At 41.1% G+C, this 23604-nt stretch overlaps 3 protein-coding genes across 10 annotated transcripts; all 3 read right to left on the minus strand.

The window, feature by feature from the left end:
• Positions 1–692: 692 nt before the first annotated feature.
• On the minus strand, positions 693–7262 carry dipk1b (divergent protein kinase domain 1B). Of its 7 annotated transcripts, none has more exons than XM_068334669.1 (9): positions 7224–7249; positions 5926–5971; positions 5731–5821; positions 5313–5645; positions 5076–5190; positions 3247–3381; positions 2579–2686; positions 2322–2498; positions 693–2210 (listed from the first exon to the last, which is right to left on the minus strand). In XM_068334669.1, the coding sequence occupies exons 6-9, from the start codon at positions 3301–3303 to the stop codon at positions 1398–1400; spliced, it is 1155 nt and encodes a 384-aa protein (XP_068190770.1). In that variant the 5' UTR covers positions 3304–3381; positions 5076–5190; positions 5313–5645; positions 5731–5821; positions 5926–5971; positions 7224–7249; the 3' UTR covers positions 693–1397. The 7 variants fall into 7 exon arrangements, with proteins under 7 accessions (XP_068190770.1, XP_068190772.1, XP_068190771.1 ...); XM_068334671.1 differs by having other exon boundaries at positions 5773–5821; positions 7224–7247; XM_068334670.1 differs by having other exon boundaries at positions 5773–5821; positions 7124–7224.
• Positions 7263–7692: 430 nt separating this feature from the next.
• mrps2 (mitochondrial ribosomal protein S2) lies at positions 7693–9434 on the minus strand. Its single transcript, XM_068335185.1, has 4 exons — positions 9366–9434; positions 9073–9189; positions 8821–8929; positions 7693–8344 (listed from the first exon to the last, which is right to left on the minus strand). Exons 1-4 carry the CDS (start codon positions 9388–9390, stop codon positions 7801–7803), a joined length of 795 nt encoding a protein of 264 aa, XP_068191286.1. The 5' UTR covers positions 9391–9434; the 3' UTR covers positions 7693–7800.
• A 252-nt stretch (positions 9435–9686) lies between these two features.
• ppp1r26 (protein phosphatase 1, regulatory subunit 26) lies at positions 9687–19056 on the minus strand. Of its 2 annotated transcripts, none has more exons than XM_068335184.1 (5): positions 18916–19056; positions 12332–15551; positions 10460–10559; positions 10257–10324; positions 9687–10156 (listed from the first exon to the last, which is right to left on the minus strand). In XM_068335184.1, exons 2-5 carry the CDS (start codon positions 15478–15480, stop codon positions 10114–10116), a joined length of 3360 nt encoding a protein of 1119 aa, XP_068191285.1. In that variant the 5' UTR covers positions 15481–15551; positions 18916–19056; the 3' UTR covers positions 9687–10113. The 2 variants fall into 2 exon arrangements, with proteins under 2 accessions (XP_068191285.1, XP_068191284.1); XM_068335183.1 differs by having other exon boundaries at positions 9687–10159.
• Between the last annotated feature and the right edge of the window lie 4548 nt (positions 19057–23604).

Raw genomic sequence — 23604 nt, forward strand, 5'->3', positions numbered from 1 at the left:
ACAAATTAAAAAGAAAATATGACCCATGGTTCATGAAGCAGGCGTCATCAAAATGAATACAGTACTGTATACAGTATCTATCATTCTATCTAATAACATAATAAAGATTGATCACTCACCTTGAAAAACGTATGAAAAAAATGTAAATTTACTACAAAAAAATATGGTTTCAATTAGTCCTTCAAACATTTTTTAAAAATTTTACTTTGAGAACGACTATGAGGGATTATACTTATTAAATGCAGGTGAAGATATTGCATTAAAATGTTCTTGTTTTTTTGACAGTGTCAGCCTTTCATTATTATGTCTGTGTAGCTTCTCATTTATCCAGGTTATAGGTATCTCATTTATCCAGGTTATAGGTAACTTCCTTAAAGTCAATCCCCTGGACTTTAAGGAAGTTTCTTGAAGACATTTCACTTCTCATCCAAGAGGCCTCATCTTCAGGCTTATTAGTAGCATGCAACCCAAACCAGGACATGATTGTATTGATATGCAATGAAACTTTCCATCACCTTCCAGTGTTGAAGAAAACTGCACTGTCACCTTATTTGAAGAGTATACTTATTTAAATGCATTAATACATTAATTAGTTGTTTTTATCTATTACCCTGATGTGATAAATCCCTGCATGTGATTTTAATAGCCTTTTTTCCCATTTTATTTCTGAGGAGAAGAGCCTGGAGACGGCCCAGTGTTTTTAACTTGGATTCAAGTGTTTTTTGAAGTATTTGTCAAATGCTGGTTGCTTTAAAGTCATTTTAATAAGTCCTATTTCTACACTGTGTACATAGGCCTTTGAAAACAGCCTTGTTGGGCTATTACTTCATCCTCTTTGGTGCTCACCATGTCATTTTAAGACAATTCTGGTGTTGCTGATCCAGTGCCTCTAAAAGGGATATCTGGATACTAGGTTTAGATGAATGGGTTTTTAGTCAAAGTTAAAACTCAACTACTTATCCTTATAGTAAAACTATGACTATAGGCAATGACACCCTTAGGAAAGTGTTAAAACAGATGATTACACTTCTCAAAGACTGCAAAATAAAAACCAGGATGAAGCTTTTATGATCCTTTATGAGAATAAATCTGTTGTTTCATGTTGTGTAACCATTATTTCACAGTTTCCTGTTTTTCACAGTCAAAGTAAAATTAATTGGTCAAGGCCAGGTTTATAGTAACATACAGTCATACAATATATGGTGTCATTTGATGTGGCCAATCAATATCCAATCACCCTAGTCCAGGGTACAAACATCCAAATTAACTTAACAGTCATGTTTCAATGGTTAATGAAATCAGAACACCCATGCAAACACAGGGAGAACATAGAGGCCAGGACCTACTTCCTGTCAAGTGTTCAAATAATGGCTCAGCTGGAATATCTCAATCTCTTTTCAAGAGTACTGAGTGTTTGAAATCTTCTTCCACAATAATGTCTTTAGGTTGTTGAGGACGAGGGAATGATGCACCTCCATCTGGCTTGCCAGACCGCTCAGCGTCACGCAGGTGCGTAGCTGCTTCTCCAGATCTCCTCGGAGGTCGGACGGTGCTCCAAAAAGCAGAAAATCCTGCAGGAGCACACACACCTTTGCGAGGTTGGGCTGCACAACCTCTGTGTTGCACTGTTTCACCAGTCGATCGCAGGTGGCCGTGCAGTCCCGGCCATAAGTGCAGTCTGCATTCGTCTCGCATCGCCGCCCCTTCAAAAACCCTCGTACGACCGCCTCGGAGGACACGCTGCGCAGGTTGGCCATCTTGCAGTCGTACTTTGCATTGTAGCCCACATGGAGAGGACTGGCATCACATATTAGGAAACTACCGTAGGACCCGTGGAAAACCTCCTCCACAAACTCCAGCAGACCGATGGTGATGCGAGCCCTGCGTGGCCAGGCTGGTGCGAGCCAGTGATTCAGGCTGGAGGTCAGAGTCTCTGGGACCAGAGCCTGAAGGTAATGAGGCACCTCCAGCCTGTAGAGGGAGCTGTGGCCCACGCGTTCTGTCACGTACAAGTCCCCACAGAATCCCAGCAGCTTGGGGGTGTGCTCTTTTTCCTGCAGAGCCACCATCAAGAGGAATTCACTGATCTGGAGAAGAGCCCAGATGGACTTGGCCTCTGCTAGAGACACTTTCCCATCTTGGTTGACGTCGGCCAGGTTTATGATCCGCTCCACCAAGGTGCTCAAAGATGACTGTTCACCAAGGTTAACCTGTCAGAAAGATATTGGCAGAATACTTATGTGGTAAATGCATTTTTTTAAAAAAGGAATATTCAAATCTGGTCTTGGATCAGGTAGTGAGTGCTTAGAAAAAAAAAGGACCTTGAGAAAACCGTGCAGCATCTCTTTAAATTCATCCATAGATGTCCCTCGGGTTGGTTTGTCAAATAAGCTCATCTCCTGCCGCAGCAGCGAGTCTGGAGCCCCATCGCTTTTCACTGGATCTTCGATGCCACACTTGATCACAACAGGTCTCTCCTTCCAGAGACCACTGTACACCTACAAATACAGAAACGTCTATGAATAGCAATGAAAAAACGTGCTTGTACGCGTGTGCTTTCTTTGCATTCTTACTTTACCTGATGTGTGGAGGAGGTGGACATGCAGCGCTGCAGGGTTAGGGTCCTCTGATCGCACAACGCCTTGCAGGATGAGCCTGATATTATGCCTCTTCTATAGTGATCGCACTGCAGAAGGAAACAGGAAGTGTGATATTTTTTCTAAAAAGGCACAGATCCTCCACATCTCTCTAATGCTGCATGTGAAAATCCAATATTTATAACAGATTAAAACATTTTTATATACTGTAGTTATGTTTTTTTGGAGAATTTACTTCCTGCTGCCAGCAGGTGGCATCATCATTATATTTGTTGGCATGCAGACATCTTTACAACTTTGGGATTGTCCAACATGCTAACATTTCAACCCCAATCAAGTTATGAGGCGTTCTTTCATAAATTTTCTTCTCCTTGGTGTTTAAATTTTGCCGAGCAATTTTCAAGATGATTGGATGAAACCTTTAGGAAAAGGAGTTAAAGAATCACGCCTGTAAATTCAAAAGGGCCAACTTGGATTTAGGTCATGGCACCATATAGATCTCAACATGATGCACAGCCAAACATTGATTCTTATTGAACATATGGCGGAAGCTGCTTATTCCAACAATATTCCTTGTGGCAGCTTTTCTGCTACGCCCAATCGTGTTACTCGTATCGGATTGCCGTGGGCACTCATCGTGTTCACTTACGATGACCATGTGACAGACGTGCCCGCGGCAGAGCTCAGAATAAGAGGCATACTGCATGTAGATGACCCAGCTGGCGATCAGGATGCCCAGCCATGCCAGGAGGAGGTACTTCACCTTAATGGCTGGGAGACGACTCTTTGAGACAAGAGAAAACACGGTTAAGCCTTAAAGACAGGACAAACAATCAGGAGCCGCGACAGCCGATACAGAATGATGAGAAAAATCTGAAAATAGATTCAAGAAATCAGGATGATGTCAGGAGGTCGTACCAGTCCATGAGGAGGAGGATTACTGCTGTGATTAGTGCCGTTAGCGACACACTAAATCCCCAGTGTAACAATGCAATGAAGAAAATAAAGCAGGCACAGGCAAATGCGTTCAGTTTCATATGAACTGGACACAATTGTCCACGCAGAAATTGTGCAGGATATACTGTACAAGAGGAAACACGCAGGCAACAAAGACCAGCAGTGACATCATTCTATGCATGCGTACCTGCAGACCTTTGGACAGAGGGCAGAACAGTACCGAATGAGCCAATCTGCGCAAAGCCCTGGACATCATGAGCGGCTCTATGGAGGAGGCGGCAGCGGAGAATGAGACCAGGGGTTTCTATCCGATCACATCCTGACAGCGAACCCACACCAGACGACCGAACCCGCGTCTAATTATCAAGCGCATCATATTCCCCGCATCTTCTGTTTTACATCAACTCAACAACACGGGATCTTTACAAATCGGTTTCACAAACCAGCTTTTCAACGCAAATCATTTGCTGTGGTAGAAATGATCAAGTGCGCGTCCTTGAAATTGCAGGTTTGTGCTCCATATGGGCCGGATAATCTCCGCTCCAACCCCGGGATTAGATACCTTCGGCCGAGCGAGAGGCCCCGAGCAGCAAATCCAGTTAACGGAAAAGAAGCTGCTCTTATATCTCATCGGACAAAACGAGATCAAATATTGTCACACGTTAATTTCAGCTGCGGATCGCCCGATGAGCGAACAGCCTCCGTTACCCAGCCGCTCGTCAGTGCGTCTTTAAAGGGGAGGACGCGCCAGCCGAGCTGCGACGCTTTTATTCCGCCGACAAAATGTCGCTCATGCGTCCTGACCTTTCTCGACGGAAGCCCGTTTCCTCTAGGAAAACGGAATGATTATTAACAGATTAAAAAAATCTTAATTACGACATAAATACACAATTATTTTATAAAGTTAGAGTTATTAAACAAAAAAAAACGGAATAATGAGATAAAGATAATTATTTGACAATCGCAGTTTAGAAATTCATGAAATAAACATCCTAATCACTATTGAGATAAAATAGTTATGTGAAAAAAGTCCAGTTAAATGTTTGAATTATTGGATTTTTAATTTTTTTTGCATACTGTAGTGATCCCCGAAGGGAAATTAACAGCACACTAGTTTCTAGTTTCGTCAAACACATGAAAATATATCAGTATGTAAAGGCCCCTGTAACAGACAAGGGGGTCTGTACGCATGCAATGGGAGATAGAAGCGGGCAGCTCCTACATGGTGCGCCCCAAATGAACAACTTGTAAAGGGGGACGGTGCCTTGCTCAAGGGTGCCTCGGCAGTGCTCGAGGTGAGCAGACACCTCCCAGTGGACGAACATTTGACGATCCGCTCTACCACTGAGCCACTACAGGTCTATATTTAGACAAGAAGCTGAATAGTCCTAATTACATTATTAAAAAATAGTTTATTTCATCTACATATGACCCCATACGATTGGGAGAATCAACATGGAAAGCAGTGGTAAAATGTGGCAGCTGTCACATTTGAGGTACTTTTATTATGACGTTATTAACTTGATAGTGTTGTTCTCCTTTGGAAGCAAAACGCTCGGTTCCAACAACGTTGTCAAAGCGTGTATCTGGAAGGGGCTAAAAACACGCCCTCCCGGGTCGAGCCTGGCATGGAGGCCTGTGAAGACAACAGAAAGACGTGTGCAGATGTTTGGTTGGATTCTGAGGTCATGAAAGCAGACGATAACACCTTAAGAGTATCTTAAACAACACAGGAGAAAATAGCCTCTGTTTTGTCACCTGCGCTGCTGCTGCTCCGCGTTGCCCCGCCCACCCAGAGGTGTGTGTGATAGAGGCCTTCATCGTGATGAAAGAATCAAAGGCAGAATGTTCAAAACCCAGTTAAAAATGTCTTAGTTATTCTTCCTATCTCTATCCATCCATCCATTTCCTTGAAGACACGATGACCCAAATCATCTTCACTTCAGACGCTTTTCCGCCTTGCCGGCTGCGGATGTTGCTGAAGCCCATCCCAGCTGGCTACGGACGAAAAGCGGGGTACATCCCTGGTGTGTCTCCAGTGCATCGCGGCTTTCTGTCTCTTATTATCTTGATTTCCAGATGCGTCACATCCTTTATTAGAAGTACACATTTGAAAGTGGATTAGAAAATATGCTCTGAATAAATAATTTGTGAAAGTGTTAAATGTGTTCAATACCGGATTCAAATTATCTGGCCCGGTTCCATACTCGAAACCCACCGTGGATATCGAGCTATCGTGAGCCAGTCACTTGCTGTCTGCCCGCTAACTACACAACAAAGACACAACAGTCTGAGTTGAGTCTCACAGGGCACCTTCACCTATCGGAAGTCCGGTTTTCTGAAAGCTGTCGTGTCATGAACTGCAACTTGCCTTCCTCATGAGGGTGAAGCCGTGCTCTTCCTCGCTGCGCAGGTCCCTGCAACAAGTGATCAAATAAAATAAAAAAATCAGAGACATCACTCTTGTTTATTTAATACATTTCAGCATCACCTACTGCATCTAACATGTTCCTTGTTCCACCCTCACTTACGATGACCACCGAAAATACAAATGAGGCAAAAAGCAATTTTGCTTGAATGGATAGAATACTGGAAATACTTCTGTTAAATACTGTGTTGCAATAATTACGTCTGGAAACTGGAAAACACTCAGAGAGCAAATCCTGAGCAATCTGAAAATAAACGTTTCCAGGATGTGAAAAGTTTTTCACTAATCTAGATCTGATTGCGCACAATGTCAGAATGTCATCAGCTGTCAGAAGATTTTGGTATTGTTTAATCTTTTAATTGTATTTCTAAAATAATGATTAAACATGACTAATCTCTTCCAAATTCAAAGAGAAATTCTGGCAAGTATTTAAGAAATTAGAAATAGTTTACATGATAACATAAATAACAGTAATAGTAATGTTTCCACCTTGTTGAAAGGGATTTTTTCAATTTAGTTTTAAATACTTTAATATATTTTGACTTGGAACAAAACAAACTTATTTATCACACGCTCAGGTTTTAACCATTTGATGTTACCGAAAAAAACAGAATTTATCAATAAGCTCATCAGATGATCCAAATCAACTTTGGTGCACTTAGTACGTCATTCTGCCTCCAGGGGGCGCCAGCAGGAAGGATAGTTCCAGGCAGCTTCAAATTTATTTCTACTTCTGTCCAATTTAAAAACTTTTATACCAAAAACTCATTATATTAATGATTACTATTATTATTATTATAATTGTCACGTAGAAAAAGAGTGCAGCCTGTTTGCATACATGTAGATCGTATGACATTGTTGACATCTCGACATCGGATTGCTTCAAACTTAAAATAGCTTGTTGCCGATCACGTGACAAACATATCGGCTAAAATTATAAGCGTCAAATATATATATATATATATATATATATATATATATATATATATATATATATATATATATAAAAGGGCTCGTTATTCTGCAATAAAACTATGGTGAACATTCGCGTGTGCATTGTTTACGCCGATCGGTTTTTGCTTAAAAGTGCGAATTTCCCTGATCGCGTTCACTTTAGTTACTGTGAAAAAGATTTAAATACCAGACACGTAGACTTTTAAGTTCCGAATTAAAAATGGAGCAGATTATAAACCAGACGTGACTCGTAAACTTCATTGCTGTGGTCTCACACACACACCCACCGTTTAGTCGAGGCAGCAGTTTCCTGTTGGGACGTGAGCGCTTGTTGCGCAACTACGGCACCTGGGAGTTGCCAAACTTCATCTGCATCGCGAAACTCCTAAAACGGCTTTAAACCGCATGATGCAAATACATAAATCTGATCTTACCACTTTCGCTTTTCTTAAGCACGGGAAAATCGGGAAAAAATGTCTTATGTGTGTGTACACAGAAAGTATCCATACTTGACCTGTATCCAAAGAGATTCACCTGTTGTTTCAGAAGTGTATTTTAGTTAAGCCCTGTGAATTTCAGCATGGTGGATCACCAGATGTGGAATACAACGTGACCCAGGAGACTCCCGTTTGGTCAACTTGTGAGGGTGAATGTGAACACATTAACATGTGAATCATTCAGAGGCGTCAGTGATACAACTACAAAGCCAGAAGAACACGCCAGACAAATATGATGCAGTAACACAAGTCAGTTTCAACATAATCTGTATTTAAGTTTGTGTCAAACATTTAATAATGACACAATGACAGGGAGCAAGAGACGGTCTTTATATTGATGCATTTTTAATGTCTTTCGAGAAATATGTCACGATGTTTTTGCAGAAATGGTCTGGCGTTCCACCATCTCCATCTGTTTCCTTTTGTCTTTGGCCCGGATGATAGTCGTCTTGAATAAGTCACAATACAGCTCCATGGCAACTGGAGTGTCATCGTTCCCAGGTATGGGGTATGTAATCAGGTTGGGGTTGCAGTTTGAGTCCACCACCCCCACAGTGGGAATGCCCATCTTTGCCGCATCTCTGATGGCCACATGCTGCTCAAACACATTGTTGAGAGTGGAAATGAAGATGATGAGGTCTGGCAAGCGGACATCTGCCCTGAACTGGATATTGGCGTTGGTAAGGATGCCGCCCTGCCAGAAACGCGTATGAGCATACTCCCCACAACTCTTGGCAGTGGTCTCCACCAAGTGGCTGAACTGACGGCGGCGGGAGACGAACAGTACGATACCGCCACGATACACTATGTGGGCAGTGAAGTTCAGAGCTAGCTGAAGGTGCTCCATAGTTTGGTTGAGATCGATTATATCTTGGTCCAAACGGCAGCCATAGAGGTAGGGTTCCATAAACCTAATAAAAACAGAATTAAGTACATTTGAAGTCATATTTGTCATACTTTGCATGTTCAGCAGCCTTGTGCATGAAACTGACGCACTGATTATTCATAGCTCATAACAAGCTGATGGAAATGCAGTAAAACTCATGTTAATATCAGCACATCCATTATGATAATGTTCTGATCAGTTTTATTACAAGTTGCCCAATCACCTCCAAAATGAAGGGCTAATGATATGAGAAGGACTGGAATTCTAGTTCTGGCAAATCAGGAACAAAAATCAATGTCCAGAAAGCCCAAGTCAAAATGAAAAATACCAAACATTTAAAATATACCTTTGTTTCATAACCATACTCAGGCAGTCTAATCAGATGGATTGCTTCAACATGTTTTCCTCTACACTACCAATATGGACATATTTCCTTTGTTATGTCATTACCAGATACAAACTCACCCTACAATGGATGAACAGGGGGGGATCAATACCAACCTGTGTCTGCATCCTTTTTTATGACCAAGATGCACTCTGGCATTGAACAGGTCTTTCAACGAGAACAACTCTGACAGGTTGAAAAAGTCCGGGTTCTTCAGCATATCTTCTACATGATGGGAAAAAAAATAAAACATTTTATTTTAAACTGTAATGGAAGTCAGCAAGGAACACTGCACAGATGTCATCCCCACTGGACAATCATCTGCAAGACGGGGCGATGCGTGTTGTATTACATGACTTCTTACTCACCTGTAACGCTGTCGACTTGGGGATGCGAAACTTCTACGGAGGCCGCAGTGGAAAAATGAAGCCTACCGCAGGGATGTCCGACAAAAAGCCCCCGTGACTGTCGAAGCCCCAAAAGGCCTAAAATAAGGCACAAACGTCATGAGGGTGGCTAGCTAGCCACATAGCTATAGCTGTACGGCAAGTCGTAAATTGGTCACTTAAAATCACTTTCATTAAGCACAACAATATTCCTACAAATCCGTAAGACGCCACAAATCATTAAATGAGGCTGCAGGTTAATTACAAACGCTTACCTTTTGCGAAAGCTCGTGTTGCCATGCTTGTTTGAGCCCAACCGGAAGGTCAGTCCCACTGCGGCTGCGCGGCTTTTTTACTGCGGATTGCCGTAAAGCTGTGTCGTGATCCCCCCCCTCACAAACTACAATACCCACAATGCATTTTGAAACAACTTTATTTGAAAAAACAAAACAAAAACGGAACCCTAACATCTAAAACCTTTCAGCTGCAATATATATATATATATATATATAATATATATAATATATAATATATATAAACATATAATATATACACACACACACATATATATATATATATATATATATAATGTGTGTCTCTTGATGAACAAAAAATGCTCGAAACTAAGTGACGTATTTTACCATGAAGTTACGTTTTGTAGGACAGGAAGTAGAAAAAACGTCACTAGGAAACTCAAATTATCCCCTTGCAACAGTAAACTCAAAGGAAAATATTGTATAGCATATAGTGACGGAACACTCCTTGGATTTTAGTTTTTGTGCAACACCACATAAAACTGATATCTATGTTCAATTTAAGATTTTTCCTATTATTGCTAGTCTGCTGAACCTTCTTATAGAACTTACAAAACTGTCTTTATAAACTTCCATAAAAACAAGTTAAAAAAATAAAAACTAGCCACTAACCTGCAAAATCAAATCTAGGATCAACCCTTGAACATACGAGAATACATTTCTTTGATTGCTCAAACATCCCAGCTTGCATGTTTCAAATGCCAAATTATTATTTTTGATAATCTATGTTATGGTGACCCGGTGCTTCATTTCTTCTGAAAAAGAAAACGATCCAAGATTAACCTCTTTTTTTTTTTTTTACATTTGTCTGTGAGAAAGCATGTTGGACATGTTTCAAATCCAGTCACATACCTGTTAACTGGAATGAACTGAAGTTTTCTTTTGACATGGTGCAGAGGAAGCCTGAAAAAAGGTACGTCCTGCAAGGGATGTGTGATACACATTGGGTTTTTACTGGACAATGCTAGTGAGACCAGCTAACATGGTACTCAAACTGTCATTTGAAGGGAGTTCCATAACAAAAGCACCAAAGACTTGCTTCTACATAATAGTACCTTAGTGCATATCCTGCTGAACAGCATGCTTCTCTCCTCTGTAGTAAGAGCTATGCAAGGTCTGATGGTGATGCCAGGGTCAATAGCACTGGACAAAGACCTGGTCAAGGCACAGCAGGACACACACATCAGACCAGTTCCGCAATAATTAACTCTAATAACTCATTCCAAGTGTGTACAGTAGGTGCACTGTTAAGCATGATAATATGATTATACATGAACGAGGAAGACCCATTGTTGCTCAGATTCCACTCTTTATTACACAGATGAACTTAAAGGACACCGCAAAGTTTTTTTTTTTCTGAAAGAGTAAAAGAAAAAGGAGAAACACTTCTTACAAAATATTTACAAAACCTGGAAATGCACAGCATGTTCAGTCACTTTTTCTCATAAACAAAAATAAATAGCCTTTTTTCCCCCCACATATCAAATTGAAGAAAATCTAAACATGACCAAAAAAAAATGAACACATAACATTGAGCTTAGCAAAACGTAGAGGAGTTATCATGAGGCTTCTGTAGAATCTGGAGCACTTCAGTCGAAGAGTAATAAGTCTGAGACTGTAATAGTGGCTTTCAACTTTAAACCATGGATGAATAAAGAGCATGATGCGTCAAAAACGTGATTTTTAATAATAATAATAATAATATCTCCACGGCAATTGAGAAAAGATACACGATTGTTCCCGTACCCCCTGGCGTTTGGAAAATTCTCGGGGTTGAAGAAATAATTTGCTTCAAAATTGCACCCTGGCTCTCTTTCTACATGTGCAAAAGTTAGAAAACCTAAGTAAGTTTAGAGGGTCAATTTTTGGAATTATAACAATTACGAGCTCCTGGATCTGAAACACCTGCAGCGTGTGGTAATGGCATAAAAAGGTGCAACAGTAACTGGTTGACATGGTTGCATCTGGGATAATAATGTCACAGTGAACAGAGTGTGCTTTCAAGTTAATACAGGTTTGAAAACTCATAATCTTAGGAGAATAAGGACCTGTTTCGCAGAAAGTTTTATTCATAATATTTAAACTTTTTTCCATTCTACATCAGATGTATCTAATAACTGATATTAAGGTGTACTTTCATTACCTATCTGTCTGTTTTGTGTTGATCAGCTGATTATTCTCTTACTCTGACACTAGAACTTCGCCTTCTTTGGTTGTATTTGAACTAGAAAACAATGTATCCAAAATTTATCCAAACTGTAAAATGTTTAATTTTGATTAACTTGAAAGTAGATAATCTGATCATTAATACATGTTTTTGTTTTGCAGCTTTATTCGACTGCTGAAATGGAATCACGTTACTTTCCACATCACTGACTTTTTAAAGTTTTGTACATGAAAATAAATCTACATATCACTCGTAAATAATAAAATGCACACATAAGTAATTACAGCGTGTATTTTTCTGATGTGTACTTTATGTAATTGAAAAGCTTCAGCTGAAGTCAAAACATTTGGACATAAACCTCAAATATTTCGTCATATTCCCTGCTTACTTTTCTGGTCTTTTTTTTTTTAACATAAAATCCAATCCAATCTTTATGTGAAAGATACTAAGGACAATAGAATTTTCTGCAAAAATGTATCCTACTCATGCAGCCTGCCTCTTGTACCACACATCACTGTATTGCTTGTCAACAGTTTGGAGCACAAAAAAAGTTTGCATGATGGTGCAAATTGTGTTAAATAGCTGTATAAATGTACAAACACATTAGAAAATGAGTCTTTTATCATATTAACAATCATTCCCCATAATTGAATGAGCTTAATCATAAACTACATTGATTATTAGCAGGGTACAATCCAGAAATGAACACACTTAAAATTGGATTATGCTATGGGACATAGTGGCCAAAGAAAATACTTACAACGTGGAAAGGCCCTGCTGCTTCTCTGGACTTCTGTTGTCAGACTCACATTCTGCCTCATCGATAAAGTCTTCATCTGTTCTTTCAAGAGGTACTTGTTTCTCATCTACCTTCAAACTCTCGCCATCTCTTCGCCTCTCCCTCAGCAAGTCCGCTTTCTCCTTTCCCTGGCTCCGATCGCCACTTTGAACCTGGACGTGATTGGTCAGATTAGATTCCAGCTCTACAAACACGCTCTTGTCTTTGGGGACGTGCACCGTACTCTCTCGCTCTCCTTCCGTGGGGTGGTGCGACCGGTAAGCGGGCGTGAGGTTCTGTTGGAAGGAGATCCTGGGACGCTGCCTGGCAGAGAAAAGATTCAAACCAGGAGATCTGAATGTGGTATTTACAGTTGTTTCTGCAGAGCCTGGGGAAAGAGGCGATCTGCCGGTCATTGCAGAGGACCAAAGAGTAAAAGGAGTCTGCGACTTTGGGGTGATGACTGCGCTCGGAAATGTCGGAGTTGTTGAGGCGTTCTCTGTGGTTTTAGACGAGATGACTTGGAAAGAAGTTCGACTGACAGTCCTCGTCTCATTAATGGGGAGACCAAGGCTCTGGCGCCATTTGATGGACTCTGAGCGGGAATGAGAAATATTAGGACCTGAAATTGGCCGAACTCTCTCCATCTGCGTGGTCTGATCCTGAGCGCTTCCCTTCCCCACATTGGGCCTCCTTTGTTCCGTTCTAGCGGCCCCCGCCCCGTCTGCCGGCTCCAGGACACCGGGGCTGACGGACTGAAAGCTGGTCAGCGGTGATTGTGTGCAAACGGTAGGGATGACCGATGGTAAACTCCATGGTGTTGGGGGAGGCTGAGTGCCCAGAAGAGATTGTCCAGAGAGGGGAGTGTTGCTTTTTCTTGGAATTTCAGCCAGCTGATTTTCCTCTTTAATATCTACAAATAGCGGTGGGGTGGAAAGCGTGGCGGTACCATTCCTGGATAAATTTCCATCTTTGTCTTTCTCTACAGTAGAAGTTTTGGCCTTCTCAGCCAGAAACCTTCTGATCTCCTGCTCAATGCTATCGTCGCTGTCCACTGAGCTGCTGTCTTCCTTGTGAGGCGAAAGAGCTTGACTCTCAGTTGCTTTCAGTTTTCGTGGATCAACTTCACGCTCTTCACTTGCACTAGTTTGTGTTTTACTCAATCCAGACTTGTCTTTTGGGTCATCCTTATTTTTTTGTACTTTTTTCAAAGGACTCCACTTCATTATAAGATTGGGTTTGAACTTTTTGGTTTGTGAAGCATTTTCAGACGTTCTTTCTTCATCCTTGAGGTGCTTTCTTGACTTCCTTTTTAAGTCCCTGGTCTTTTTCTTAGACTTCTTTTTTGTTTTGAGCAGGTCTTTTATAGCAGTGTCCAAATCCTCATCGCTGTCAAGCGAGCTGCTTTTGTCACCGCTTTGCTCGGTCTTGCGTAATTCAGATGTTGGGTGTGTTTGATGTTTATGGGAAGATACAGCTGTGTTTCCATCTTCAGGTAAAAGGGCTGTTTCTTTCACAATGTTGCCCGTCTCCGGAATGTTGGACATGCTACAGTTTTCCTCTTTCTGTTTTCTTCTCTGTGTTAAGGACAATCTTCCAGGTTTGTTTTGTTCTGAGTTCACTTTTTCTAAGTCAATTTCACTCCCAGGCTCTTGACTTGCAGCAGCATTTGGCGACTCTTTCTGCATTTGGGCCTTCTGCTCAAGAAACTTCCTGATTTCTTGCTCTATCCCATCTTCGCTGTCGATGGAGCTTGCGTCGCTTTCTTCGGCTGGATAGTTTGTGGGAATCAAAGACTGCGAAGAAGTTTCTGCAAGGGTGCTACTGCTAAGGTTGACACTATGGTGGAAAGACTCTGGCATGACGGTTTTTGAAATGTCCAGTATTGCCTCAGCACACATAAGCTCTGCTGTTGTATTAGCCTTTGGTAGGGGAGGGTGCTCTTTGCAACTGTCATTTTTAAACAAATGAAATCCATTACCTCTACTAATACAACTGTCTGAAAATGGATTCTTGGGTATGAAAACAGATGGAGGAGACAGAACAGATTTCCTTTCTTTGTCCAATCTGGTCTTTTTCTTTCTTAGTCTATTTTTCTTTGAGTTTTCAGTGCTGGTTTTCCCAAAGCTGTGCATCAAGTGCTTACTGAAGGGTTTTTGTTTTTCCAAAAATGGTTTCAAGACACTCTTCTCCTTCATTTGCTCGAGCTGGTAGCAGCGGATAGCTTCTTCAATCCCGTCGTCGCTTGTGGAGTCCGAATCCTCTTCCAATGCACGTGTATTGTCGATTTCCCTTCTGTTCTCCTGCACTTTTTTCTCTAACTGGTATTTCTGAATGGCCTCCTCAATCCCATCATCACTACTGGAATCATTTGAGTTGTCCTCCACCTTCACTGTGAGTGGTGGCTTTATTTTGTTGCAGCATTTTGTCTGCTCTTTTGGTAAGACCAAACCCTTGGATAGTGTCATTTTTTTCGAATCCAATTTCTTAACCACGTTATCATTGAAGGACTCCTTGTTTTTTATCTTCTTTTTGATTGGGACAACTGCTGGGCTTTCAAAAGTTTCAGCTTTAACAGCTTTTGGAAATTGGTTGCTTGCACTTGTATCAAAACTCTGTTTGCAAACCTCAGGCATGGGTGGAGTTTTTCTTGAAATTTTTGACGACGGTAGAAAGGTGAAGCACGGTTCTGCCTTGCGTTTGTAGTCACCCTTTTCCTTGAGATATTCCAATATTGCCTCTTCAATTCCTCTGTCCACAGAATCATCACTGTCGGAGTCACCGCTTTTGCCGTTTGGGCAGGACACATCCACCTGTTGGTTTTCAGCTGGACCTTTCCTCTTGGACTTGGCTCCCACGTAAGAACTCACTGCGACCTTGCAGACTTGGGGATGACCTTCTTGTCCAGACAGTGAATTTCCCTCCTTCTCGTCGCCCATCTCGAGTGAGGACTGGGAGCTTCTGAGGCTCTCTATGATCATCTGGACCTTGTCTGAGACAGGTGTGCCTCTGGTGGACAACTCAGTGTCAGAGTCATTGAAGAAGTTTGGAATGCTATAGCCCCTGTGCGGACCACGTGTTCTCCATTCTGTATGCGTGGCTGCGACAGGAGGTACATTCATTAAGTACATTCTAATGAATGAAGGTGAGGTCCTTGACCATTGGAGTGCAGCTGCCTCCGGTCACAATCACATTGTTCAATCTGTGAAGAAAGAAGAGAATGGTGACAGGCAAGTTAAACCACAAAGATAATTAAATTGTCAAGCAGTAACTTTCGCAAGATTACCCCATCAAATTATCTTGATGGCGTTCACTTTCTTTCCACACATCAGAAATGTTTCTGAGAACTGTCAATCAGCTGTGGAATTAAAAACCGATCCATCCAGTCAAACTGAAAATCCAAATTAAAGTAGAGACAGGATAATCAACTGTGAATGAAGGGTTTATTTCAGCCAAACCAGAGCTGGTGATTGTTGTCAAATTTGAACAGACAAACTGAGAGACTACCAGGGGTGTCGTTACTGAATACACGTTAACTTTGAATACAAAGACATTAGTTTGGCACAAATATCAGTGCATAAATCAACACAGCCAGACTATGCTGTAGGATAGACATTTTCAGTGCTCCAGTATCGCCCTGTACTGGATCTCCATAAGGCCACTCTGCAGTGCTTACTGTAGGCAGTAGTACAGTACATTATCTAAAATGAAACGGAGTGGCATGGTTCAGGGACATCTGTCAATGTTCTGTCTGCAATGGTTGCCCTGCCAACCAGGACAATGTCCTCAGGTTTGTCACGGTAAGGGCATATCCTGTCTGTCTTTTTTTTGTTTTGTTTTTTTAGTCAAATGCAAGAAAGATTTCTCCAAGTTCAAACACCTCACCAAAGCTGAAGATGATGGTGATGCTGGTTCTTACAAAAAAAAAAGTCACAGCATGAAGTGCTCTAGTACAATATAAAACACTAGAAGAAGAAACTCAGGTCTTTCACATGAAGGCAAACTTTGGAGCACATGGCAGTTCTCGGTCAGATTAGCTTGCTAGCAAATCACTGGGGCTAAATTAATCTGTAGGACCCTGTTCTACAGTTACCGTACAGTTATTTCCTTTTAAGGAGAATTAAAAGTCAAAAGGCAGGCCTCACCTTATTATTAAAACTGGTGCAACTACAAGAACACCTGTGCAATTGATCAAATTACTCCAAAATAACTGCTACCCTCTGAGGCTTTCATTGGCACCCAAATATCTGCGGCACCTTGGAAGTTGCCCAGTGCGCTTCATTTGTAATCCAGCCATGATTTCATTGAAACCAATTAAATGGTTCTCATATCACAAATCTGACAACAGCTGCTAGATTTACAGCGCATGGAAGGTTCAAGAGAAGCATGTAAAGATTACATGTGTGTGAAAATTAGTAAGATACTGCCTTGAAAAAGTCAACTTATCCCCCGCAAAGGCATTGCTGGTGAGATATTGTAGGAGTAGGAATTGCAGTTTAACATTTCTGTCGCCTCTGGTTCATCCATTATGGAGGACACCCAGTCTCAGCAGTAGGATGTTGGCTGTGCTTTAAAACAAATGTGTCCTCTATTTACTAAATTAGTTACTTTGGCTTAAGTGTGTTTAATCATCATGTTTACCCGCAACAGGCCTTGTGCCATTCAGTTTTTAATGCCACACTAGACATTATTCATTCTGCACATGTCCCACTAATCAATTCAACGCCAAATAAATGGAGAGAATCACAATGACACGGCTGGGCTGGGCCGCCGGAGTTCAATAACTGATAAGAAATGTGTTCAGATCTTTGATGCACGTTGAGTTGCAATGTGAGAATGTGCACAAATATCGGCAAACTGTAGGTAAATTATTGAATCCAAAAATGCTACGCATGCAGGAAGAATGGCACCTGTCGTTTGCATTATTGATTATCTTAGTGAATCATTGTAATGTAGCAGAGAAGGATGGAAATCTTTTTGAGGACGGAACATTATTTTTGAAGGCAAAGCAAATGCTAACCTATTTGCATGTTTTGCAAATGTGAGAACAAGAATATGCATTTTTGAGGCTAGGCACTCTAAAAACTGCTGATGGAAAACACCCACATTAGTTGTTTTTTTTCTAATCCAACAGCTGGGTAAATACAGTACTGAGCAAATCCTACAATGGTCTTGTGTCGCCACATTACCACACTAATGCGACATTTCACAAGTTTAACACAAGCTTTCTTTAAACCAAACACAAAATGTTGCTCTTAGTGACATCTACCTTGATTTAGATTTTATTTTCATTATTTGCACATGAATGTGTGCCATAAACACACATGAAGCATATCAATAATGTGAATTGAAATGTTTTCCTAGTGATTAATACGGTTATATTCTTACTTTTAGTAGTAGTTTGAGCGCAGCCCAGTAAGAGTGAACAAAGTGTTTGTACTTCATATTGCACAGTTCATATTCCTCCAGCGTAGAAAATATTATGGGGTGTGGGGGTGGGCGCAGTTGCCTCCATGGGGCTTCATGTCTAGCAACGCCCCTGACTTATTTTTGCTATAAAACCTGATGAAATATCTAAATTATAGAGATATAATTCACAGGACGTACCCCCAGGCTTTATGGATATTAGAGGCTAGTGACAAACCCCGATCGACCGCGACGCTGCCCGGTGAATGCCGCCCACAGACCTTCAATTCGGTGCGGCCGCGAACGAGCATGCAGTCGGTCACTCACCCAGACGAGGACTCGCTGTGCCGGGAGCCTCCGTTAGCCTGGCCGCCCCCGAACGAAACGCAAGCTCGGTTAACTCCAACCAAGGCACAACCTGACATCGTCATTCAATATGCCCAACTTTTAACCATCCGCCCCCGGTGGGTATTAAGTGCAGAACCGGATCTACAAGTGCAGATAAAACGACAGAAACCCGTGATGGATCGGCAGCGACGCTCCGCTTCAAGACAGCCACAAGCACGGAAAAGCCGTGTCATAACGCAGTCGTATACACGCCAACTTTGTTTGACACATCCAGCGTACAAAGAAAGTTTTACCGGCCATGGCAACAATAACGATAAGCTTTTCAGTATTAAACAACCGAACGTGCTCGTTGGGTCCGTTATCCTCCTTCTCCTTGTTGCAAACCCCGGCTGTCCCTGTGAGCCTCTAGCGGCGCGGACTGCACCGTTGCCCGGCGTGCAGCGTTAGGAGACTCCGCAGAGCAACCATGTTTCTTTACGGCCGGGCTTGTCAAGAGCCCAACGGTCTTCGGTCAGTTAAGGAGCCGAAAGGTTTGTAGCACGCCATGGAAGCTTCGAAATGAAATAAAGAAAAGGAAAAGAATGAAGAAAAATCTTTAAGGTTTCATTTCTGGGTGAAATGGAAGAGATCTGGGCGGAACACGCCAGTGATAACCGGCGACTTGAAAGGCACAGGCGGGCCTCCAGGCTGCTGCAGCCCGGCATTTTCTCCGGCAGAGAAAGCCTTTGTACTGAGCCACGGCTCCCCCACCTAGCCTCGGCTATTTTAGCACAGCTACAACCGCCAAGACACGGGGAACAAGTTCAACTCACCCGGATAAGACAAGAACACCCGTTACAGAATAATGGTGACGGTTCTTGCGTTCCCTTTAGGGTACCAGGAGGAGCCGTCGCGGCGATATGTCGGTGTCCGTCAGCAGCGCACGCACCAGCGCCTGGAGTTCACGCCGTCGAGTCCCCCCTCCGCTCCGACTCCGACTCCGGCCAGCTTCCTGAAAGTCGGTCCGTCCAAGCGGGGTCCCTTTCAAGTATGGCTTCGGCTTTTTCCGGAAAATAATCACGCCTTCGTTTAATTGACTCTATTTCACACGGTTGAACAGTTGGATCTTTCATTATAAAAAGATTATTATCAAGAATAGATTCTTATTGAAATTCGGTAAAGCTGCATTAATAAATGATAAGTTTTGTTTTTTTTCCACGGGAACAATGAAGTTTTCAGTAAATATTAGTCCATAAGAATTAGCCTTATTGTTGGATTCAACTTAATAAACTTTATTTATATAGAATAATAAAATTAATTGGAATACCTACAGGGAATCAAATGTTGTTGGGGTTTTTTTAAAATAATAATAAAAGAGTATTATTCTATATACTACAAAGTGTCATACTTCTAAAGGTTTATCACCACACCATTTGTAATTTAAAATTAATTTTCTGACAAGGTGTTCTGACAAGTCACGATTGATTTTAATAAAGTATTTATCTACAAATGTTTCTATCTAATACATCTGCACATGTCTGATGATGCTAGCATGCTAACCTGCTAGCCCCAGCCCATCCTTTCTTGTAACATCATTTAAACCAGGCCTCCTAAGGAGGTGCCTGGATGATGCACGACATCCCTCCTGCTCCTCTTCCACCACTCTTCTTCTCTTTTGTCCCATATAAACATGGGAGAGCAAAACCTACAGCAGTGGTATAGGTGTGCACTACGGCTGTCGGTTCAAATCCCATGTTTATTGAACACATGCTCACCCCTCACTCTTCTTATTTCCTGTCACAAATCTCACAACCTTTCCTATCTAATGAAGATAAAATGCTCAATATAACTGACATTTCTTCATGGTCGGTATTAAAGATAGAATTGTCGTCATAATTTAATTCGCGACAAATATCCAAAGTAGCAAAAGTAATGATCTGGAAATTTTTAGAGTGGAGTACTTTGACCAATTGAGCTAACAGATGCTAGCAGTTAGCAGTGGTTTGCTGCCCCCTGTTTATTTCTACAGGTGGGTATTCCTATTTGTTCTTCACTGCAACTCATTTTGAAGGTTGTGCATAGGAGAGAGTTATGTTTTGCAGATGATGTGATGTTTTAAGTGTCAACAGGTTAGTGGAAAGTGATGCACGGCTCACTTATACTGCACAAAAATTCTTCGGATGTAAAGGCTAACGCCTTTAGTTTGACATCTTATAGAGTATAACTTTATTTATCCCTTAAGGAGGTTCCATCAGGGAAATTATTTTCTACGTTGCACACAGCAAAGTGAGTACACAAAAACACAGAAAAAGCACACAGAAAGCACCAGCACATAGAAAGTAGTACAACACCAAACAGAAAAATTAATAAATAACCGATCAAGAATATACAAATAGAAAAACATTGATAGGCATAGATATATATATTTAAAAAAGTCTTATAGTCTGTCTATTTGACACAAGCCCTTGTCTTCACACTCTGAAATGTTGCCTATGTGCCGTATTTTCTGACAGGAGCGTAATGTAGACAATATCAGTGTAACACAATAAAAATCATTTGTATTTATTGGGGGTTTATTTTTTGGCAGGTACTGCTTGAGATGTTTTTAAGCTTCATGATCCAGATTCTGCATAGCCACAGATTTTGTTTGTTGTGTTTCGTCTCCTCTTCTTCCTCTCCTCAAGATTCTCCAGAAGAGATCTTAGCTCTCAGCGTGACCTTTCTCATCAAAGAAACTACGGATGAGATAAAAGACAAAAAGTCCAAAGTCATTTCAAGTTGTTTCCATCATCGTTTGCAGTCAACACAGAAAACATCCCAGCCTGTTTCAACATTGTTCATCATTAGCATACAGGGTAAACAGATGCTGGCGGGGCTAGAATGCCACTGTGTAGGTCTCTGCCGCTAATTTAAGATGATGCTTTTATAAAAATGCAGTAATGATATTCAACTTCCAGTACAAACAAGTTGGTATAAAAAAAACATCACATTAATATTTCATAATTGTTTAACTTTCCCAACTTTTAACTACCTGGTGGAAACATAACTGAAAGTAGATACTAACAATTTCAGGGATCATCAAAAAGAATTGCTCCTGACCTTGTTCTCCAAAGTTTGTCTCAATTAAACTCAATCATTTGTGTGATATCTCTTCCGATGCTGCATTTTCATGATAATTTATTGAGGTTTCAGCTCATGTGGTCCGTAAAAGAGTTATTAGAAGAGACTTATCTCCTCAGTCAAGAAAGGCAAGCATTTAAAGCTTTGAAAGCATTGTCAGGATTCTGCTCACATCGTGTTTTTATTGGGTCGTCAACGTCCGTCTGTCTCCTCAGATGCTTCTGTGGGGCAAATGAACCAATGCACCAACTGCACCATCAAGTGTGTTTGCACTCCATTCTGAAAGCGATGATTAAAGATCCAGCTATTTTTGCACCAACATTTACTGCAGGAAATGAAGTGATTTCCACCACGGGCACTGCGTCTGAATTAAATAGACTAAAAGGCACAAGCAGCATTACTTTATATTTAAGATATTGGCATAGGGCTGACCTTGAAATGCACTTTGGCCGTTCTCCGTTTTCATTTGCATACAAATGAGAAAGGGGAGGGCTCGTTCTCGGTGCTTAGTGATAAGTGAGTCTGACGATGCCCCGAGAGGAAACATCATGGTAAAACAAAAGGCATGATGGAAATATAAAGCAGTCCATCTGTCGCTTTCTCTGTGCTGTTTATATATGGTTATCTCTCCTTTTAAAATGAAATCACTGTCTGCTCTGGAACTTCCGCCACGCAGGCTGAGGAAAATAGAGGTTCAGCACCACGGACAGCAACCCCCCTCGTTCCAGCCTCACAGGGGGGAGAACGTGGGGGGAAAAAAAGCATTAAATTCAACTTTCTTATCTTCAAATCATTGTCAGGGCATCACCTAATCCTCACAAAATGTTACAATCTCTTGCTTTTCTTTTTTTAATGGGGCTTCAAATTTTTCTGATCACACTAACTTTGATTATCAGTGAATTGAAGGGACGACGGTGAAAGGAGACGATAGAACGGATTCTCAGAGGCAGCTTGGTTAGATGTAACGTTTCAGATTTGCTGTGAACCTTTTCTGATAACAGAACCGGAAGACCAAAGGAGGAACCACCTCTGGTTTATACATGTACAATATAGTTTATATTTCTCAGTGTAGCCATCCTATGCTGCAAGCACTATGACGGAAATGGCTCACATGATGACCGTCAAAGGTACAGAAGAACAAGGGTCACCTCTGCTGCTGAGGAGAAGTTCATCTGAGTCACCAGCTTCAGAAATCACAAGTTAACAACACCTCATATTAGATCCCAGATAAAAAAAAACCACACACATAGAGTTCTAGTAGGAGACACCTCATCAACAATTCAGAGAAGGCTGCCAGAATCAGATGTTCATGGACTATAAATCGTTGTGTGATGCAGAAAAAGGTGTATGAATGGTCTCTACATGTAAGGTTCCTATCAAAAAGCATGGAGGAGGTGTGATGGTCAGTGTGTTTTGAGTTAATTCACATTTTTTTGTTTACTACATAATTAGTTCATTTGTTCATTTAAGCTTTTAGTGAAAATCTACAAATGATAATACATGTCCAGACTTTTGACTGGTACACGTATAAACATATATACCTTTAAAAATGATTAAATGAGGAGTGTCCTCTCTGTCATAGCAGGAGGTATATTCATATTTATTTATTTGTTTGTTTACTTGCTGCGACTGCCAGCATCTCATTGACAGATTGCACAGGCCAATTTCATTCCCAGCCAGACAAGGAAGGGCAACGGCCAAAAGAATCAAATTCTTTAGATGGAGCCAAAAAAAACAGGACAGCAAAGCTTATGGGACATTAATAGTTCTGACATACTAATAACTTCAGTAAATCCTTTAAATATGGCAGAGAAATAGAAAGTGTACTTCAGTGTCTCAGATTTGTGATCACAGCACCTGAGGAATTTAAAAAGTATTTATCGGAGTAATCCCAGATAGATTTTAAAAAGATATGAATAATATCCAAAGGTATAATTCGCCGGTTTAAATTTCTTAATCTTTAAATATAATGAAAAGCAGTTCAGGTCCGGTTCTAAACTAACTAAATACCATAGTTACATCAAATGTCCAGCAGGTGGCGGTATAGACCTGTGTAAAAACTTCCAACACGTTTCTCTGAAAAAACAGACACTGGATAAAATGGATTATAATGAAAAGGGAGTTTCTAATTAAATGTTTCAAACACAAAAAATTACTTGATTCTTTTATCAGCTTTATTTAAACTGTGTTGATGTGATAAAGCAGAAAATAACTTAAATTAACTCTAAAAGCAGTGCATGATTAAATCTAACTAAACAATAGGAAAATGCTCCACCAGCATTCGTCTTCATGATTTTTTTCTAAATCCATTTCCAATATGCTACATGGAGTTTCTCAGTGAGACATTTTAGTGTTATAGTCTCCATAATTCATGTAGCTGTTTTGCACCAGGAGGCAGCATA

Source organism: Antennarius striatus, chromosome 15 (assembly GCF_040054535.1).
Source record: "Antennarius striatus isolate MH-2024 chromosome 15, ASM4005453v1, whole genome shotgun sequence".
Classification (NCBI taxonomy): Eukaryota; Metazoa; Chordata; class Actinopteri; order Lophiiformes; family Antennariidae; genus Antennarius; species Antennarius striatus.

Excerpts from the sequence above, each read along its gene's own strand:
- dipk1b (XM_068334664.1), bottom strand. The coding sequence starts at position 3,810 with ATGATGTCCAGGGCTTTGCGCAGATTGGCTCATTCGGTACTGTTCTGC. Across the intron at positions 3,382-3,741 it reads CTCTGTCCAAAGGTCTGCAG|AGTCGTCTCCCAGCCATTAA; the intron begins GTACGCATGCAT and ends CTTGTCTCAAAG. Across the intron at positions 2,211-2,321 it reads TGCTGCACGGTTTTCTCAAG|GTTAACCTTGGTGAACAGTC; the intron begins GTCCTTTTTTTT and ends TCTTTCTGACAG.
- mrps2 (XM_068335185.1), bottom strand. The coding sequence starts at position 9,390 with ATGGCAACACGAGCTTTCGCAAAAG. Across the intron at positions 9,190-9,365 it reads AACACGAGCTTTCGCAAAAG|GCCTTTTGGGGCTTCGACAG; the intron begins GTAAGCGTTTGT and ends GCCTTATTTTAG. Across the intron at positions 8,930-9,072 it reads CCAAGTCGACAGCGTTACAG|AAGATATGCTGAAGAACCCG; the intron begins GTGAGTAAGAAG and ends CCCATCATGTAG.
- ppp1r26 (XM_068335183.1), bottom strand. The coding sequence starts at position 15,480 with ATGTACTTAATGAATGTACCTCCTGTCGCAGCCACGCATACAGAATGG. Across the intron at positions 10,325-10,459 it reads TCAGCAGGATATGCACTAAG|GACGTACCTTTTTTCAGGCT; the intron begins GTACTATTATGT and ends CATCCCTTGCAG. Across the intron at positions 10,160-10,256 it reads CAGTTCATTCCAGTTAACAG|AAGAAATGAAGCACCGGGTC; the intron begins GTATGTGACTGG and ends TTTCTTTTTCAG.